Source organism: Macaca nemestrina, chromosome 5 (genome assembly GCF_043159975.1).
Source record: "Macaca nemestrina isolate mMacNem1 chromosome 5, mMacNem.hap1, whole genome shotgun sequence".
In the NCBI taxonomy this organism is placed as follows: Eukaryota; Metazoa; Chordata; class Mammalia; order Primates; family Cercopithecidae; genus Macaca; species Macaca nemestrina.
This window is the reverse complement of record NC_092129.1, coordinates 152,673,924-152,693,338: the sequence shown is the minus strand read 5'-3', so window position 1 is coordinate 152,693,338 and position 19,415 is coordinate 152,673,924. Positions and strand designations below refer to the sequence as shown.

General features: G+C 49.6%; 1 protein-coding gene and 1 long non-coding RNA gene across 3 annotated transcripts; one reads left to right on the top strand and one right to left on the bottom strand.

Annotated features, from left to right (window-relative positions):
* Positions 1-2,233: 2,233 nt before the first annotated feature.
* On the top strand, positions 2,234-12,830 carry MUCL3 (mucin like 3). The gene is made up of 3 exons (XM_011770831.2): positions 2,234-2,331; positions 9,815-12,093; positions 12,553-12,830. Exons 1-3 carry the CDS (start codon positions 2,250-2,252, stop codon positions 12,697-12,699), a joined length of 2,508 nt encoding a protein of 835 aa, XP_011769133.2. The 5' UTR covers positions 2,234-2,249; the 3' UTR covers positions 12,700-12,830.
* LOC105498627 (uncharacterized) lies at positions 7,270-18,559 on the bottom strand. 2 transcript variants are annotated; one of them, XR_011623873.1, is made up of 5 exons: positions 18,186-18,559; positions 17,353-17,599; positions 15,691-15,784; positions 11,975-12,125; positions 7,270-7,627 (listed from the first exon to the last, which is right to left on the bottom strand). It is a non-coding gene; the product is annotated as an uncharacterized lncRNA (long non-coding RNA). The 2 variants fall into 2 exon arrangements; XR_011623874.1 differs by lacking the exons at positions 7,270-7,627; positions 11,975-12,125 and adding an exon at positions 12,933-14,051.
* Between the last annotated feature and the right edge of the window lie 856 nt (positions 18,560-19,415).

The window sequence follows — 19,415 nt, the reverse complement described above, 5'->3', positions numbered from 1 at the left end:
AGGAGGGTGGTGAACAAGTTACTGCTAAATAAAATGGCACTTCCTCCACTTGTCTCGCAGACGCTGTGGGTTTGCCCAAGTGCATGGGCTTTTGTGTCATGCGGGCCCAGAAGGGCCAAGCCTGGTCTCTGCCACTTACGAGGGCAAGTCATTCCCTGATCTGAAGCTCATTTATCCTCATCTGTAAAGTGAGGGGTGACAGGTGATGACTCATAGGTGAGGTGCTTAGTACATTCTTCAGTACATAGAAATGCCCAAACATTGGTAGTTGGCAGGGCTGTTTTGTGACTGGTCTCTCAGCCTCCAGCTCGGACGAAGCAACATGGACTGACTGTAAGAGACTGTTTTGGGCCTCCACCTACCTCCAGGTTTCTCCACCCCAGACACCAGGGTCCTTGGGGTGGAGTTGTAGCTAAGAGAGAAGGGAAGGGGGTGTTCATTCACAAACCCTGGTTAATGCTTATTCTAAAGCAGAGACCCTCAACTTCAGCACAATTGGTGTCCTGGGCTGGGTAATTCTTTGTTGTGGAGACTGCTCCGGGCATTACAGGATGTCCCACAGCATCTCTGGCCTCTACCCCCTAGATGCCAGTAGCATACCACTCCAAATTGTGACAAAAATGTCTCCAGAAATTTCCAAATGTTCTTTGGTGTGGGCAAAATTGCTCCTCCCTGTACAGAACCACTGTCCTAGAGGCTTGGGTCCCTGGGGAAAGGATGGGGAAGGGGACCAGTGAAAAGGGGGACTGTCAGTCAGCCGAGTCCACATGGAGTTGCAGAGGACAGCCTGTCTCTGCCTTCGTTTCTCCATCCTGCAGGATACATTGCCTGGGAGGCAGGCTGCCCAGTTCTGAGTAGTCAGTCTTTGGCCTGACTCCATGGAGCCTCATTAATCTCCCATGAATCACATTGATAAGCAGTTGGCCTCCTCTTCCCACCTATTCCAGCCCTGCCCAGGGCTTAGGGATAAGTCACACCAAGTAAGGAGAGGAACCCACGTGTCCAGTTCTCTAGTCCTCTCATGAGCCCAAATGCCCTGAGGGCCTGGCCTCCTGCCCTCAAGTCCTGGACTTCTCTACGGCCTTTGCCTGCCCCCACTTCCCTCAGAAAGGCATCCTCTGGCCCTGGCTTCCACTCCGTCCAGGTGGAGTGGAAACATTTATTGATTGCCTACTGTGTGCCAGACACTGTCCCAGGCTCTGACGACACAGCAGGGATCCAAGGTGCCTACTTTCCATCCATGGAGACCCACAGTGGGCAGAAAGGGGTTGTGACTTACCTGTGCTAGAGACCCAGGGAGTCCGTCCTCCCCTACTCCAGCCCCAGGCACTGTCACTGGGGAGACAAGTGAGTCTCTGAGCTAATGCTTGCGTTAGGCAGGAACTGAGGAAGGGAAGGGGGAGCTCCGGGATGCTCCTAAAAATGAGATGTCTGCATTTCTGTATAGGAGTGAATGGGGACTTCGAGGCAAAGAGACAGCCACTGAGCTGAGGTGGGAGGGAAGAGGTAGAGTGAAAGCAGAAGCCCCTGTATGTCGAGCATCTCTTGGTCAAAGATCTTGGCCTCGGTCCCTCTGGGTGGCCTGACCTGTGTCCCTGGTGAGGGGTGTGACATCTGTCCCTGTGGTTCTGTGTCTTGTCTCTGTCACTCCGTCTGCACTCTCCACACATTGTTGTATGACCACTGAACATCACGAAGCACCTGTCTCTGCAGCGACGGTCATTCGAGGGCTTTATCTCGCCTTTGCTCTTTCACCTGATCCTCGTGGACAGCTCCGCCCAAGGTGGCAAGAATGACCATGTGTGAATAAGGGGTGTGGAAGCTGGGCTGACGCGGGAGAGGTAGGAGGGTGCATGTGAAGCTGGACACAGATCAGAATGTGAACCCCACCCCGTCCTGCTCCCAGCCAGAGTTCAGTCCTTCTAGAAAGGGCCATCTGCTCCCCAATTCCTCAGAGCCCTGGAGGCACCACCCTTACTTCTCTCCACTGGGACTGGCTCAGGTGCCTGCTCCTTTCTGGTTCCTCTGCCCTGCCCCCAGATCCCAACCCTCGGCAGGCACCCACGTGCCTGGCTCCATGACACAGCAGCTGCGGTCTCCTCTTATCAGGGCTCCCCTGTGGGTTGGGGTGGCTCCATTTGTTTAAGACTTAGTCCTGAGGAGCCCCAGCCCCCATGACGTCAAGATTGGCTCCATATAAGGTGAGGGGTCCGCAGCCCATGGTCCCCAAGCAGCCACCCAGCTCCGACATGGCCCAGACGGTCCACAGCCTCTGCTCCACCTTTGGCCTCCAGTGCTGCCTCCTCTTCCTTCTAGCTTCTTGGGAGGCAGGTAAGATGCCCACAGCGGGTACAGAAGATAGAAACGGCTTGTTTCTTAGTGCTCATAGAGTTGGACAACAAATAGAAAGGAATGAAGGGAGCGGGCACAGGGCTGCTACAGACAGTTGTCTAGAGTGTTCTCTGCTCAAGTTTGCTGGCTAAGGGACATGTAGTAGGAGATGAAATCCAGCCTGTGCTCTGCTCTTTAAAACATGGCTCACAGGGCTGCGCCCATCCAGAGGGGGTTTCAAGTTTGCATAACGACACTGTAGAGGGTGGCAGCCCTGTGTGGTGGGGGTAGGCACCTGATAGTCGTTGAACACCAACTCCAGCTCCGTGCATGGAATTCACAGCTGCTCATGGTGATTTCTTTCTTCTTCTTCTTCTTTTTTTTTTCTTTTTTTGAGATGGAGTCTCGCTCTGTTGCCTAGGCTGGAGTGCAGCGGCACAATCTTGGCTCACTGCAGCCTCCGCCTCCCGGGTCCAAGCGATTCTCCTGCCTCAGCCTCCTGGGTAACTGGGATTACAGGCGCCTGCCACCATGCCTGGCTAATTTTTTGTATTTTTAGTAGACAGCATTTCATCATGTTGGCCAGGCTGGTCTCAAATGCTTGGCCTCAAGTGATTTGCCTGCCTCGGCCTCCCAGAGTGCTAGTATTACAAGCGTAAGCCACCGCGCCCAGAGACTCATCTCATCTCAGCATCCCCTGAGGTGGCTAATAATATCCCATCTTATAGTTGAGGAGAGTAGACTCAGAGTGATTTGGCGCCATATCTCACAGCTAGAGGGAGGTAAGCAGAGATTCCACCTCCACTGCCCCCAGCCCTGGGGGACAGGTGGAACTTCTCTCTTGAGACCTCTGTTTTGTGCAGACCTAGTTTCCAGTCCTGACTCTGACCCATTTGGCTACTCTGGCCTTCCACACCATCTGTAAAATGGGCTGGATGCTGCTGCCTGGCCGTACCAATATTTGTTGCCTACAGCGCATTTGCACGGCACCAGGTGTTGCTCTAGGGACTTCATCCACGTTTACTCATTTAATCCACATGGCAACTCAGAAAAGTGTGCATCAAAGGCTCTGTCCTTGTCTTACAGTTGGAAAACATCTCAGGGCTTTGAGAGAAAATGAGTATGGACAAGTTTGACGAACAAAAAAACCCTAAAGATAAGATGAAATTGTGAAATTAGTTCACTTAGTCAAGAAACGGACTGCAACTGAACCCAGGGAGCAGAGATGCTAAACACAGGGGCGCTGTAGAGGGCCTGGGCAATTTGGAGGAGGGTCTCCACAAGGCAGATGTACAGCAGCAGATTCAGAGACACTGTCTACCCACTGGACAGTCATCTAAGGACAGAGCCATCCACAGTAACGGCGCTGATGATCTGGAACCAGGGCTGGGACAGTCGTGAGTCTGGAAGTCTCCTCCAAGCAGTGCTGGGGGCAGGGCAGGGAGGCAGCACCTTCTCCTTCCAGTAGTGCAGACAGAGGGTGATGTTAGAGGCAGTGCCCCTTCCCTGAGCACAGGCAGGTTGCGGCCAGGGGTGGAGGCAGGGGCAGGTGGGTGGTGAATGGCGGGAACTGAGGAATCTTTGAGCTGCCTCTGAAAGATATCAGCAGTGCGTCCTGTCTGTGCCCTGACTTGATGTCTGTCTCCCCTACCTTGAGGGTCTGGAGACAGAGGCACCAGAGCTGCCCAACACCTCCTGGCCCCATCTCGCCTGCCTTTCCTTCCGCTTCCCCTCAGGCGGATTGTCCGCCGGCTGCTCTCTCCTCCTTCCATCTTGCAGCTTAAGGAAGAGGAACCTGCAGGGGGCGGAACGGAATCCACTCCATACACAGTAGCTCTGAGATTTGCTTCAGGGCAGAGATCTGAATTCCTGAGATTCCAATGGGGCCATGTGGGCGTGGTCTCGGAGAGGAGATAGGCGTGGCAGGGCGGGATGGAGGGAGGGGTGGGGAGGACAAGGGGAGCTGGCTGCTCCCATTCTGCAGATTTTGAAGACAAGAGCGAGTAGGTGACAGGTGGGGATGGCTTGAGGCTGGGCTTGGGTTGTGATGAGGTCGGGTGGAACTGGAGTGTGAATCAGGGCTAGTCCATGGCTGTGCCCAGCAGAGAGAAAGGCCTGTGCCCTGAAGAGGGACAACTGGGATGGATGAAGCCCTTTAGTCTACCATTCTGGTGAGGGGGCCCTGACATTTGTCCACAGGACCAGTCAACACACAGACAGATAACTAGATCCTGGAACCCCAGAGTCTGCATCATGCAGTCACAGAACCACGGGTACAGTCTAGATTAAATCATCAGGGGGAGCACAGGTGCAGTCTAGATTAAATAATCAGAGGGAGGCACAGATGCAGTTTAGATTAAATCATCAGAGGGAGGCACAGGCACAGTCCAGATGAACTCACCTGAGGGAGCACAGGTGAGTCAGGAGATGGGAATTGGGACTGGGGTCCTTGGAAGAATCTAACAAGAACATTTTCCTATAACAAATGCTATTTGATTTAATTTCTGTAACAAATAATGTATGCTCATTGTAGAAAATGGAAAATAGAAAAAATCAGAAAGAAAAATAAAATCTCTCTGTATACTCCCTAGTCCCCAGGCAATCATTTGATTATATCTCCCTTTAGCTTTCCTTTTTTTTTTTTTGTTTTTGTAGAGACAGGTCTCGCTATGTTGCCCAGACTGGTCCTTCTGCCTCAGCCTCCCTAAGTGCTGGGATTATAGGTGTGAGCAACTGTGCCCACCAGTTTTCTTTTTCTATGTCTGTGTTTTAAGCCACTTATTGAACTAATACTGTATAGATATTTTAACAAGCATTTACCCACATTATTGCAAATGGAGCATGCCATTTATGGGGGTAAGGATACCAGGAAACACTAGAGATACTCTTTTGGGAGAGCGTGCTCTGACAGAGACTCCAAGGCATGAGTTGCTTAGTAAGATGTTCTCTCTTCCTCCCTCCCTCCCTCCCTTCCTTTCCTTCCTTCCCTTTTTCTCTTTCCCTCCCTCTCTCTTCTTCCTTTCTTTCTTTCCCTTCCTTCTTCTTTCTTTCTTTCTTTCTCTCTTTTTCTTTCCTCCCTTCCTCCCTCCCTTCCTTCCTTTTCTTTCTTTTTTCTTCTTTCCTCCTTTCCTTCCTTCCTTCCTTCTTTCCTTCCTTCTCTTTCTTTCTTCTTTTGACAGACTCTCGCTCTGTGGCCCACGTTGGAGTGCAGTGGCATGATCTTGGCTCACTGCAACCTCCGCCTCCCAGGTTCAACTGATTCTCCTGCCTCAGTCTCCTGAGTAGCTGGGATTACAGGCTGCTGCCACCATGCCCGGCTAGTTTTCATATTTTTAGTAGAGATGGGGTTTTGCCATGTTGGCCAGGCTGGTCTCGAACTCCTGACCTCAGGTGATCTGCCCACATTGGCCTCCCCAAGTGCTGGGATTACAGGTGCGAGCCATTGTGCCCAGCTGATGTCCTCCCTTTCAAATGAGTGAACGAAGCAGATGGCAGGGACCTTTGGCACTGTGCATTGTTTTGATGTTGTGGGATTTGTTCTTATTCTTTTATCCCGACTGAACATCCATCCACAATGTCTTGTGCTAAAGTTGGATTTTCTCTTCTGCACCTCCTGCCTATTCTTCAATGACCAAAACAGTTCTTTTCAGGCTACGATGGTTGTATGTGGAATGAATATCTCCTGGTGAAAACTTCGTAGGGAAGTAAGTCACTACCAAAAGTAGATCGTCTGGGGAAGAGATGCTTCTTTTGTCCTGGGGGTTTACACTGATTTGCCTCTTGGCTGTGTCAGGACCAAGGAATCCCTTGAGCTTTACCTCAGCTTTTTACAATCTATGGTTCCACAACTGTTTGATGCAGATCTAAAATTCTAAAATCTTGTTATCTGAGTCTAGTTATGGACTGTGATCCTGTGGTTTAATGAGAACTGGTATCCCAGAATTGGTGGGCCAGAGGCCGCCTTTCAACATCTTTTCATCTCAGAGCTCAATTACTTAACAGCGGAAGTTGCCCCTTGGTGTTCCAGCCTGTGGAGGTCACAAATACATTTGGTTTCTACTTAATGTGCATTATGAAACATTGTTGGCAAGGCTTCTAAGGAATTTTCATCAGTCTTGTTCTTTCATTTATTATTCGACAAATATTTACAAAGTGCCTCCTATGGACCAGATACTGTTCTAGGCTGGAGACAGTGACAAACAAAACAAATAAAAATCCCTGCCAGGGCAGGCCAGGCCAGGCGCAGTGGCTCATGCCTATAATCCTAATACTTTAGGAGGCTGAGACAAGAGGATCACTGAGGACCATAGTTTGAGACCAGCCTGGCCAACATAGTGAGACCCTGTGTCTTAAAAAAAAAGGGGGAGAGGGGCATAGTGGCTCACATTTGTAGTCCCAGCTGACAGGGGGCTGAGGCGGGGGGATTGCTTGAGCCCAGGAGGTCAGGGCTGCAGTGAGCTGTGACCATACCACTGCACTCCAGCCTGGTGCAGAGTAAGACTCTGTCTCAAAAACAACAACAACAACAACAACAACAACAACAACAACAACAACAGCCCTGGCCGGACGCGATGGCTCATGCCTGTAATCCCAGCAACAACAACAACAACAACAACAACAACCCTGGCCGGACGCGATGGCTCATGCCTGTAATCCCAGCACTTTGGGAGGCTGAGGTGGGCAGATCATGAGGTCAGGAGATCGAGACCATCCTAGCTAACACAGTGAAACCCCATCTCTACTAAAAATACAAAAAATTAGCTGGGCGTGGTGGCACATGCCTGTAGTCCCAGCTACTCAGGAGGCTGAAGCAGGAAAATCACTTGAACCTGGGAGGTGGAGGTTGAAATGAACCCAGATCACACCACTGCACTCCAGCCTTGGCGACAGAGTGAGACTCCATCTCAAAAAACAAAAAAACAAACAATAACAAAACCCTTGCCATAGTGGAAATTTAATTGTATTTATCACATATCAGAAAGTGATGATCAGAAAGTGGCCCAGGAATGCAGAGGCTGCTGTTTTCAAGAGGGTGGCCACAGCAGGTGAGAGGTGGATGGGGCAGGCAGGAGGGTAGGGCTACTGCTCAGGCTCCCCTTACAACCAGGAGAAGGACAGGGCAAGGCATGAGATTATTTCAGAGACTACAATGTGGATTCAACAAACATTTAAACAGCTTCTGTGCTCCAGAGTCTGCCATGGTCCATACTTCCTTTAACCCTCACGTTCAGCTGGTGCAGTCAGCATCATGGTTATTTACAGTTGAGAACATGGAGCTTCAGAGCACTTAAGTGACCTGAGCAAGAACGCAAAACTGTTGAGGGACTGAGCCTGGATGCCAAACCTGTCCTCTGATTCTTTAAGGCCAGTGGAAATTGCCCTTTGCATTGCTGCCAGCTCATTTATTCACTCGATAGATAGTCATTCATCCCTTATCATGTTTAAAAGCCTCTGGGGCACAGTGAAAAGTCTAATTTTGCCAATTACTTAACCTCTTTGCATCTCCTTTCCCCACCTGTAAAACAGTGAGATCACCATCCTCACTTCACAGGTTCATAATTATTTGATTAAATAAACAAATATATGAACAGCACCTTTCAGGGAGTCCACACATGTCAATGTCCTTCCTTCTTTAAAAGACTGGGCTGACCTATTGGCTGTGCACTGTGGTCTTCACCAGCAATGAACTGGGCCCAGGAGCCCAGATGCATGTTCAGATTCTGTCTCGACCTCTTACTTCCTGGGTGTCCTTGAGAAGATGACTTAACCACTCAGAACCTTGTTTCTTCATCTATACAACTGGGAGAATAGGAAGTAGTTCTCAACCTCAACAGGTTCTTGTGAAACGTAAGTAAGTTAACGTACGGCCTCACTTGTAGAACCTGCCTCTCTCGTTGTAGAGCTCCAGGAAGGTTGCCCGTTGCTATTGTTGTGGGACTATGTCCAGGTCACTTTTCCTCCGTGAAATGTAAATTTCTCAGATGTAAAATAGGGGAACTTGACCGCTTCTAAAGAGCCCTGTGGAGCATTGGGAGACCAATCACCATAGAAGAGAATCCAGAAAGAGAATGTCTGTGAGGCCACCAGCCACGTCCCAGGGCTAGGGAAGGTGTCCAATAAACAATAGCTATTACTGGTATTGCTGCCAAGGAGATCATGTAATGGCATTGGGAGAGCAGAGTGCTGGCCTGATCATTCAGCCCCCTTCTCTCCCCTCACTCGCAATTCCTTTCAGAGACTTGGGCTTCTCTATTAACCTCACACCCTTCTTGTCCCGCCCATATTTCTTTCAAGGACTGAGCTCCCCAGGCTGATTCTGCCCATCAGCAGGCAGGTGGACTGTGGTTTCTTGTGATTGGGAATAGGTCCAGGTTCTGGTTGCCGCCTTAAGCTAATAGGGACTGGAAACCTCAGTTATGTAACGACACTATCTCTTTCACTCTTTGGTGATCTCTTGGCCTTCACTCTTTTGGCTAGGTATCAGAGACCTCTCCTCTGTCTCCATCAGGTTGTTTTTCCATGGAATTAAGGCGTGCATCTGTCCACTGATAGGGGCGTTTTCTCTCACACCCTGTCCTTAAACATAGTCAGTCCCTCCCACAAGCTAGTTGCCTCGTTTACTCCTGTCAGGACCCCCAAGCAGATCTCTTTTCCTTTCAAGATGGCCCCCTTCATCTATCCCCAGTTGGCTTTAAATGTGTGAAGAGGGGGACCCAGTGGGGTGACCATAAGGGTTGGGTCATCTCATCCATTCTCCTCATCCAACTTTATCTCCGAAATGAAAACTTCCCATCCCCTTCCTCTACTCATCCTCCATTCTTCTTATACATCTCTCACTCACAACCTGTGTCTACCTGCTAATCCCTATGGGAAGTTCTACTAGAGGTCTTACCTCAATTTCTCACACTGTTACATTTGGGATGGTGTTAGAATGTTATGGAAAGGTGGAGAGTCTAATGTTTATTTCTGGTCTTCTCAGCTATGCCATGGAAAGGAGACTCCATTCCATAAGTTACAGACCCTAAAGGGGCACCTGCACAGTAAAATGCTAGTCCATATATGCCCTCAAAACCTTATCATTGGATAGGCGTAGCAGGGAGTGGAGGTCGGCAGGCACACAAACAACTGTAACGTGAAGTTGAAGGTAACAGGACAGAATGATGAATAAAGACCTTTTCAAGCACTGAAATGAAGCTGGATTTAATCTGTTTAGGCAGACCAGAAAAGATGCCCTAAAGCCAGAAGGCCTTGAGATGGAGAGTTGAGGAGATGTGGAAGGGGATGAGGTGGCAGGCTTGCTGAAGGCACAGCCTGAGCCCAGAGGCTGGAGGTGAGAATGGGGAATAGATATCATAGTATTCAAAGGAGACTGACTGGGGAGTCATACTGTGGGGAGCAAAGAGATCCCCTAGAGAAGGAGGTGGGAAGCGGGAGTTGGAGAAGATCATGGGGAAGTTTCTTATTTGCCTCTCTCCCTCCACAGGTGCTACTGCATTCCAAGAATATCAGAAAACTGGGGAACTCTCAACATCCGATCACATATTTCCCCTCACTCCAGGCCTTGTTTATAGTATCCCTTTGGATCACACTGTTCATTCAGGACAAAGACCTCCAGAGCTCCCTAAATCTACAGAAATCCATGAGCGAAAACGCCACTGTACCACCACACGCCCTTCTAAGCCAACTGACAAGCCTATAGACAACTCCAAAACTACAGACCACAAAAGCTCTACAGATAATCATGAGGCTCCTCCCTCTTCTGAAGAAAACTCCAGCAATCAAGGGAAAGACCCAACGATCCGGAATCAGCACTCTGTTGATCCTGCTTACTCCACTACCGCACATAAAGAATCCTCTGAAAAACAACATATAACGCCAGCACCCAAGAGCAAAATAAATTGTCATAAGTCCACAACAGGCAAATCAACAGCAACAAGAAAACCAGATGAAACTGGAAGATCTTTGGAAAAGTCCATGAGTACTCTGGATAATAAAAGTACCACCTCACATAAGACTACAACTTCCTTCCACAACTCAGGCAATTCACAGACCAAGCAAAAAAACACATCTTTTTCAGAAAAAGTCACAGCAGCCTCAAAAACAACATACAAGACTACAGGAACCCCAGAAGAGTCAGAAAAAACTGAAGATTACAGAACAACAGTTGCCTCAGATAAGCTCCTGACAAAAACTACAAAAAACATACACGAGACCATATCAGCCAATGAGACACAATCTCTAGCAAAGCCTACAGAACATGGAGAAAGGACAGCCAATGGGAACACCACACCATCCCCAGCAGAGCCTACAGAACATGGAGAAAGGACAGCCAATGAGAAAACCACACCATCCCCAGCAGAGCCTACAGAAAATGGACAAAGGACCCCATTTGCCAATGAGAAGACCACATCATCCTCAGCAAAGCCTACAGAACATGGAGAAAGGACCCCACTGGCCAATGAGAACACAGCAACATCCCCAGCAGGGCCTACAGAAAATAGAGAAAGGACAGCCAATGAGAAGACCACACCATTCCCAGAAGAGCCTACAGAAAATAGAGGAAGGACAGCCAATGAGAACACCACACCATCCCCAGCAGAGCCTACAGAAAATGGACAAAGGACCCCATTTGCCAATGAGAAGACCACATCATTCCCAGAAGAGCCTACAGAAAATAGAGGAAGGACAGCCAATGAGAACACCACACCATCCCCAGCAGAGCCTACAGAACATGAAGAAATGACCCCATTTGCCAATGAGAACACCACACTATCCCCAGCAAAGCCTACAGAACATGGAGAAAGGACACCATCAGCCAATGAGAAGACCATACCATCTCCAGCAGAGCCTACAGAACATGAAGAAATGACCCGATCGGCCATTGAGAACACCACACCATCCCCAGTAGAGCCTACAGAATATGGAGAGAAGACTACATTGGCCAATGAGAAGATCACAGTATCCCCAGAAGGGCCTACAGAACATGCAGCAAAAACTACGTTGGCCAATGAGAAGATCACACCATCTGTAGCAGAGCCTACAGAACATGGAGAAAGGACCACATCACCCAATGACACGATCACCTCATCAGCAGCAGAGTCTACAGAACATAGAGAATGGACTACATCAGCCAATGTGATCACACCAGCCCCAGCAGAGCCTATAGCACATGGAGAAAGGACCACATTGGCCCATGAGAAGATGACACAAGTCACAAAAAAGTCTACAGAACACCCAGAAAAGACCATGTCAACCACAGAGAAAACCACAAGAGCCTCAGAAAAGCCTACACTACACTCAGAGAAGACCAGATCCACCAAAGAGAAAAACACATCAGTCCCAGAAAAGCCTACAGAAAACCCGAGGAACACCACACTGACCACTGAGACCATAAAAGCCCCAGTAAAGTCCACAGAAAACCCAGAAAAAACAGCAGCAGTCACAAAGACTATAAAACCTTCAGTCAAGGTCGCAGGAGACAAATCTCTCACTACTACCTCTTCTCATCTAAATAAAACTGAGGTTACTCATCAGGTGCCCACTGGTTCTTTCACCCTCATTACATGTAGAATGAAGTTGAGTTCTATCACATTAGAAGCCCCAGGCAATGAGAGCCATCCATACATCAATAAAGATGACTCACAGAAAGGTATCCACGCTGGACAGATTGGGGAGAATGATTCATTCCCTGCATGGGCCATAGTTGTTGTGGTCCTGGTGGCTGTGATTCTCCTCCTGGTGTTCCTTGGCCTGGTCTTCTTGGTAAGGGACAGATGTGCCCCATGGAAATCAACCTATGGGATAGGGAATTGGGGACACATTAAGGGTCAGAGTTACAGGGAATAATGAGTCTAGGAAAAGAGACATGGCAGAAGTGGGAGGAACAGTAATAGAGGAAGAGTTTTGGTGAAAACTGAGGAGAAAGACAATAAATACACAGGAGGTAAAAAGCTGGAACTGGAGAGAAGGCTGTGGCTGAGAATGAAAGGGCGTGAAAGAGAAAGTGTCGGGGATGGAGAGTCTGGGGTATGAGAATAGGAGGTATAAGGACAAGGAGAATATGGTAGAGGAGGGAACTGGGACTTATTGTATCGGATCTAGAGCTGGAATAAACATCAAGGTTTGGATGGAATCTTGAAAACAGAATGAAGACCTGAGGTGAGTGTTGAGAAAAACAAATCGCAGATGGTTCTCATTCCTCCTTTCTCATCCCAATCACAGGTCTCCTATATGATGCGGACACGCCGCACACTAACCCAGAACACCCAGGACAATGACCCAGAGGATGAGGGTGGCCCCAATTCCTACCCAGTCTACCTGATGGAGCAGCAGAATCTTGGCATGGGCCAGATCCCTTCCCCACGGTGATCTTGGAATAGGAGCCCAGCCCTGGCTCTTCCATGCTCTGCCTCTTTCCTGGATGAGGAACTGGACTCACAATTTCTATTTCCTGGACTACAGGAAGGGCAGAGAATACTGATGGTTACCAGTATTAACCCTTCCTCTGTTCTTCATTGAAACTGGTTGGGGAACGAAGTGATAAGCAAGGAGGGTGTAAGTTTAAGGGTCAAAGAACAAAGAATGAATAATACGAGCAGACATTCTCTGTAGAATGTGATGGTCTGAGAACGAAAAGGTGTTTGATGGACATGTTGGGGGACCAATGCAGAACTGCACTGAGTCCTAAAGAAAAAACAGGAGCCTTAGAAGGCAATGCCCCAGACTGACTTGTGAGTGGGGATTATGGGGAAAGGGAGAGACTGAGGGCAGAGTCTCTGGGTTTCAGGACAGCATTGTTATTTCCATTCACTATTACTTAAGAGTTTGTGTGTAAACGGGCTCATCTCTGAGTTCTCAGGACCCTTGCTTCCGCCCCATTTTCTTAATTAAAAAAACAAAAAAACAAAACAAACAAACAAAAAACGGATCCAAGAAGGAAAAAGAATTTATTTCCTTCTCCACTCTCTCCATGCCCTGGAGAAAAAAAAGTTCAGAAGAAATCACAAATCTCTCTCATCCACATGGTTGACCCCTCTTCCTCCCAAATCCCTTAGTTTTCCTAAACGTCTACAGTGGACACCCTGTTGGTTTGGCTTGCTGGGTTGTGGGTGGACACACAAGGAGGGGATTTTTGTTTGGCCAGCAGTCTCACCCACTGATCTCCATCCCAGACTTTCCCTGATGGTGTCTCAGCATTTATTTTCCTGTCTCTTCCACCAAAAGTCAGCTGTAGCTTTATGTCGTAAAAGTTACCCATCTTCTCTACCATCCCCATACTCTCCCCTCCCACCTTCACCCCAGATTCCAATTTTCCTCCTTGTAGTCATTTCATCTATGTGTTTTCTACATTTTCTCTCTCTCTTCTTATGGCCATTTCACCTTACTACTGATTGGGCAGAGGGGAAAAGAAGAATGATGATAATAGTTTCCTTCTACTGATCTTTTTAATAATAAAGTATAACATGTTTATAAAGGGCATCATAGTTATTAGACTATCTATTGGGAGAAAGTTCTGACTGGTGTTCCTGGCTCCAGCTGAGACCTTACAGAAGAGGAGGAGCCGGAGGAGATGGAGGGCAGGACTGGCAATCTATGGAGGGTCAAGAAAGGGGAGGCTGAATTTCTATTGCTCCAAAAATGCCTCCTTTCTGGGTTTAGATAAGAGCCAGCCTTAGTGCAGGCCGGGTTTATTCGCATGGTGGCAAAATGAGTAGAAAAACCTGTCAATTAAAAAGCAAGTATTTTAAAGCACCTATTATATACTCTGTTGAAGATATAAAGAAGTATAAGACATAGTTCTCACCTGAGACACAAAGATAGGAAAATTAAAATTAAATAATTTAACAAGAGTTGTCACAAGGTAGGTGCTATACAGAATAAACAACACCCTAATTCATTAAGCCCAACTCCGTGAGTATCTGCTATGCCCCCTATTTATGTTAGGACACCAGCCCTCCTCCAAAACCATTCTGTGCCCATGTCATTCCCAACAGAAACTTCCCATCACCCATGCAGCCTTGGCTCTCTTACCAGAGGAAGACGACATTGTCACTAACAGAAAAGATGCCCCACTTTGCTGCCAGGCTCCTAAACGTAACTCCATCCAGAATCAAACAGTGGGGCCACAGGTCACTCACTATCTGTTCCTTTGGGCATCCCCATTTGCTGAAAGCTGGAAACCTATCATGGTCAGTAATCCCAACCCTGACACTGATGTCATTGAACTATCTGGCCCTGGCTGGGCTGGGAAGGCCCTTATTACTGAATCTCCCACCAGAAACCCACTCGGCTAAGGGCAAGATTGAAGCTTGACTCTCAGAGAGCGGGCATGCCAGGTGCCAGAGGGACCCAGATTTAGGCCCCTGGAGAAAGGAGGTAGAGGGACACCTGGGTTCCGGAAGGGGCTGGAGAGCCCTCGAGAAAAGGAGGAAGACGCCTGGATTTTAGTTGTCTGAGCAGGTGGTGACTCAGCCTGTGGTATCTGCCAGGACAGGAGTCTCTCTCTGCCCTGGGAGGGATGCAGAGACCCCTAAACTCAGCCTGGACCCCAATTCAAAAACAAAACGAAATAAAAACATCTCTGCCCCTAGAGTCCTAAACATCCAACCGGACAGACCCCTCCCCTATCAAGAGACCAAAATGCAGCACTAGGGGTCAAACGGGGATGGGGAGGTTCTTCGCCCGGCAAATGCGGACTGGGGGCCTTGGGGCGCGGCGGGTGTCTCCTTCCCACTTCTCTCCCCTCTCCGTTCCCTGCTAATTATCACTTTGAAATCCAGGTGGAAATCCTTTAACAAGCTCCAGGACTGGGCCCTCATTAGGGATAATTACTTAATGAGTAGGACACGAGAGAATGCGCTCTCTCAGCCCCCAGGGAGGACACCTCCGGGGGAGCGAGTGCCCCGAGGGCAGGCGGCGGCCGGGGCGCCGGAAGCTTCTGTCCCGGCGGAGTTGGAGAGGGGACTCCGGTTCCCCGAGACTGCGGTCCTCCCTCATTCTTCCGGGTTCCACTTTGCGGGCGGCTTCTGATCTCTCGCGGACAGCGCAAATTTGTGGTTCGAGGCCGCTGCTCCCGCAGCGCCCCAGCCCGACAGCGCCGAATCCCCTCCTCCCAGCTCAGTTCCCGGGGGGGAGGGGGAGGGGGGGGCGGGCCGCACTGACAGGCCTGGGCGTCGCTCCTACCCCCGAGACATTGGCCATAAAACTGACACACGTTTGTGATGTGCTTTCACTTACATCGCACCTGTGAACCTCCCATCACCCTGCGAGTTAGGAGGCCTGTTTCACAGATGAGAAAACCGAGGCTCAGAGAAGAGCCCTGTTCAAACCCACACGGCTCCTATGGAATAGAAGACTTACTTTATTTTTCTGCATTCACTTTGTTCCTCAGTGGAGCCAGGTTCTCACACCGAGGCAGCCCCAATCTAGATGGGTAGGATGTTATATGGACCACCTAAGGAACAGAATATAATTTAGATTTGCGAGAGTGTGTCCAGCCTCTTCTTCCAGAGTCCAGGCCTCCCTTTCCAGTCCCTTGAACGTCCAGAGTCGTCTTCTGGCCTCACCGCCAGTATCCCACGGCAGGGTTTTTTTCTGCCGGCCTCTGTCCCCTGACACACATTAACTGGCCTGATAGTCACAGGCTCTGCAACCTCCCCTCACAGCTGTCCCTGGAGAGGTGCTGGCACAAGAAGATCCAATGATTTGGGACACAGTAACCTCCATTTTTCTCCCCTCTGCCTCCTACAAAGGCCTCTGTCCCAGAAATGAGACATCCCCAGAGAAAACCGGTTTCTGCTGACCTGTGGCTGGGAGGGTGGGTCTCGTCTCCTCTCACAGATTTGATCCCCTTGTTCTCTCTCCCGCTCCCTGCTTCTTCCCTCATGTTGTCAGGGCCTTAAGATGTCCCTCCCTGGAGAGGGAGGGTCCAGAAGTTGTGACCTCCCCTGCCTGGTGGCAACTATAATGCCACAGCTATGGTCAAGTGAGAAAAGAAACTGAGCCAGACACATTGTTGGAGCAACCCTCAGAAACCAGGAATCCAGCGTTCCCAGTCCTCACTGTCTTGGATCCTACTCCAACTGATCTTACTCATCCCAGAACCCTGCTCCTGGCGAGTTTTTAATTCTTTCTGCAATTTCACGTCCCATTGAGACACCAGGCATCAAGGCCCCCTCTGGAACCCATCTCCGCTCTAGAACCCAGGCACTCTAGATAACTTCCCACGTGGATTACTTCAAGATGAGGTGAGGGAAATTACCCCCACCTCCTGCATCCAGGTGATGCTTCTTTTTGGAATCTTAACTGGTAAGTGAATTATAAACTGGAGAGGACACGAAGGACACAAGTCTGAAGGAGACAAGGGTTCCTGTCCCATTGTTTACTGCTTCTCATTTTTTCAGCGAAAGCAAAATGCAAGCAAAGGTGAACTTTTTCACCCCTTTCTGCAAGTCAGTACTAACCATGATTCTGGACCCCCCCCCCTTCACTTTGCAACAAACCCACCTTCATCCTCTCCTTCTAATGCTCCGCTGTAAGCATGAACGCAAACAGCTGCATTGCATTTCGTGGGCTTAATGGCTGCTCGACAAATCCTTTGTATCTCACTTGAAAATTCTAATTTCAGCATCATCCTTAAATCCTTACTACAGCTAGGCTCCAAGTCTAAAGCCAAGCCAAATGAATATATCACTTACAGAAATACTGCCTAAATTAAGATTCTCAGCCGGCTTTCATAATCTCCGGATAAAGACAAGTAGGTATCCTGGAATGAAGGAACTATGTATGGGTTTTATATCAGGCTGGAGACCTGGAGAGTTCAATCCGCATTCATGTCTTCCTAGCCACTTTACCTGATTCCTCTTCTTGCTGCCTTCAGTGTTTCCTCCACGTTTCAAGTTTGTCTGCCTAACGACTACAACCCAATGTCAGGCAGATTTATAAAGCCCCTTCACTTCCACTGTAGGATAAAATGTCATAAAAAGAAAGTGAGGAAGTTGTTTAATTAGAACAGAAACTAACCCTAAACTGAAGAGACTGCTTTGTGGTGTTTTCTCTTATGTCTGTTGCCGGGGTTCTCTCGCGTGCGGAATTGATAAGATTTTTGGTCTTGCTGACCTAGAGGATGAAGCTGCAGACCCCCGCAGCACGTGTCGCAGTTCTTAAAGATTGTTCTCCAAAATTTGTTCCACTACAGACGTTTGCATGCGTCCGGGCTTTTTCCTGTTGGTAGGTTCGTGGTCTCGCTGCCAGAAGCAAGGCTGCAAACCTGCGTGGTGAGCGTTAGCGAAAACACAGCGTATCTGGAGTTTTATCATTCTCCCCAGTGGATTCGTGGTCTTGCACTGACAGGAGCAAAGCTGCAGACCCACGTGGTAAGTGTTAATGGCCTATAAAAACAATGTATCTGGAGTTTTTCATTCTCCCCAGTGGATCTGTGGCCTCAGTCAAGCTTTAGGAGCGACGCTACAGACCGCTAAACAGCGATTATTACAGCTCCTAAAGTCAGCATACACCCAGAGACTCACCAACAATACTACACACAACGAAAAAAACAAAACGCCCACAGCATAAAGACGGAGCGTATTGGTACTGGTTAGCGCTGGCAGCCTGCTTTTATTCCCTTATCTGGCCCCACCCACATCCTACTGATTGGTCCATTTTACAGAGAGTTGATTGGTCCACTTTACAGAGAGCTGACTGGTCTGTTTTGACAGAGTGCTGATTGGTGTATTTACAAACCCTGAGCTAGACGCAGAGTGCTGATTGGTGCGTTTACGATCCCTTAGCTAGACATAAAAGTTCCCCCAAGTCCCCACCAGACTGGAACCTAGCTGGTCTCATTTAATGGATACCGCAGAGTGGTCGGGGCCAGAGCTGCCGGCTTAATCCCGCGCCGTGCACTTGCGTTTCTCAGATCCTGGATGGTTGACCGGACCTAGCGCCGTGGAGCAGGGGGCGGCGCTCATCGGGGAGGCTCGGGCCGCGCAGGAGCCCACCGCAGGGAGGGGTTGGGGGGTTTCGGGGACGGTGGGCTGCAGGTCCCGAGCCCTGCCCCGCGGGGAGGCAGCTGAGGCTCGGCGAGAACTCCAGCGCAGCGCCAGTGGGCCGGCACTGCTGGGGGACCCGGCGCATCCTCTGTAGCTGCTGACCGGGGTGGTGAGCCGCTCACTGCCCTGGGCCGGCAGGGCTGACCGGCCACTCTGAGTGCGGGGCCTGCCCAGCCGTTACCCGCGCCCGCCGGAACTCGCGCTGGCCTAGAAGCGCGCCGCGCGCAGCCCCGGTGCCAGCCCGCGCCTGTCCTTCCATGCTTCCCCGCAAGCAGAGGGAGGCAGCTCCAGTCTCGGCCAGCCCAGAGAGGGGCTGTGGCGAGTTGAAAGGATCCTCGAGCGCCGCCAGAGTGGACGCTGAGGCTGAGGAGGCGCCGAGAGGAAGGGCTGTGAGCACGTTGCCACCTCTCACACTCTGCTCTATCCCAGGCACTGTTCTGGAGACTGCCTTGCACATCCTGTTCTTTTCCTCCTTCCTGCGTCTCTGTGAGCTTGTTCATTTTAAAAGGCCCAAATTATTACTGCAAGAGGCAACTTCCAGACTCATACGGCTACCTTGGCTCTGAAAACCAGTCCTTTGTTTTCAGATGTTTTTCAATAATACCTTCACTTGGATGTCATGTCATATTGAACATGACATTCATGTGTTCATCTGGCAAACATTTTTGAGCATCTACTCTGCTAGTTTTGAAGATACATTAGTGAACAAAGCAGCAACAGCCCCTGCTTTCAAGAAGCTCAAAGTTCACTAGGAAAGGCAGAGATCACACAAAGAAGGCATATAATAAGAGAGAGGCACAGGTGTGCAAAATGCTGTCAGGCCCCCTCCTCGTCTTCCCACCATCAAGTCTAAAAAGCTGCCGTCATCAGCATCGATTCTCCCCCACTAACATCGGAGTGTTGGTGCACCGTGGCTCTGGCTCCCACATCCCACCCCTCCTGCCTTCTTCATGGGCTTTTTCCCCTTCCAGTTTTTACTTCCTCTACAGGGTCCTTCCCATCACCAGCCAAATAAGCCCTAAGCGGTATGCACAG

Excerpts from the sequence above, each read along its gene's own strand:
- MUCL3 (XM_011770831.2), top strand. The coding sequence starts at position 2,250 with ATGGCCCAGACGGTCCACAGCCTCTGCTCCACCTTTGGCCTCCAGTGC. Across the intron at positions 2,332-9,814 it reads TCTAGCTTCTTGGGAGGCAG|GTGCTACTGCATTCCAAGAA; the intron begins GTAAGATGCCCA and ends CTCCCTCCACAG. Across the intron at positions 12,094-12,552 it reads TCCTTGGCCTGGTCTTCTTG|GTCTCCTATATGATGCGGAC; the intron begins GTAAGGGACAGA and ends TCCCAATCACAG.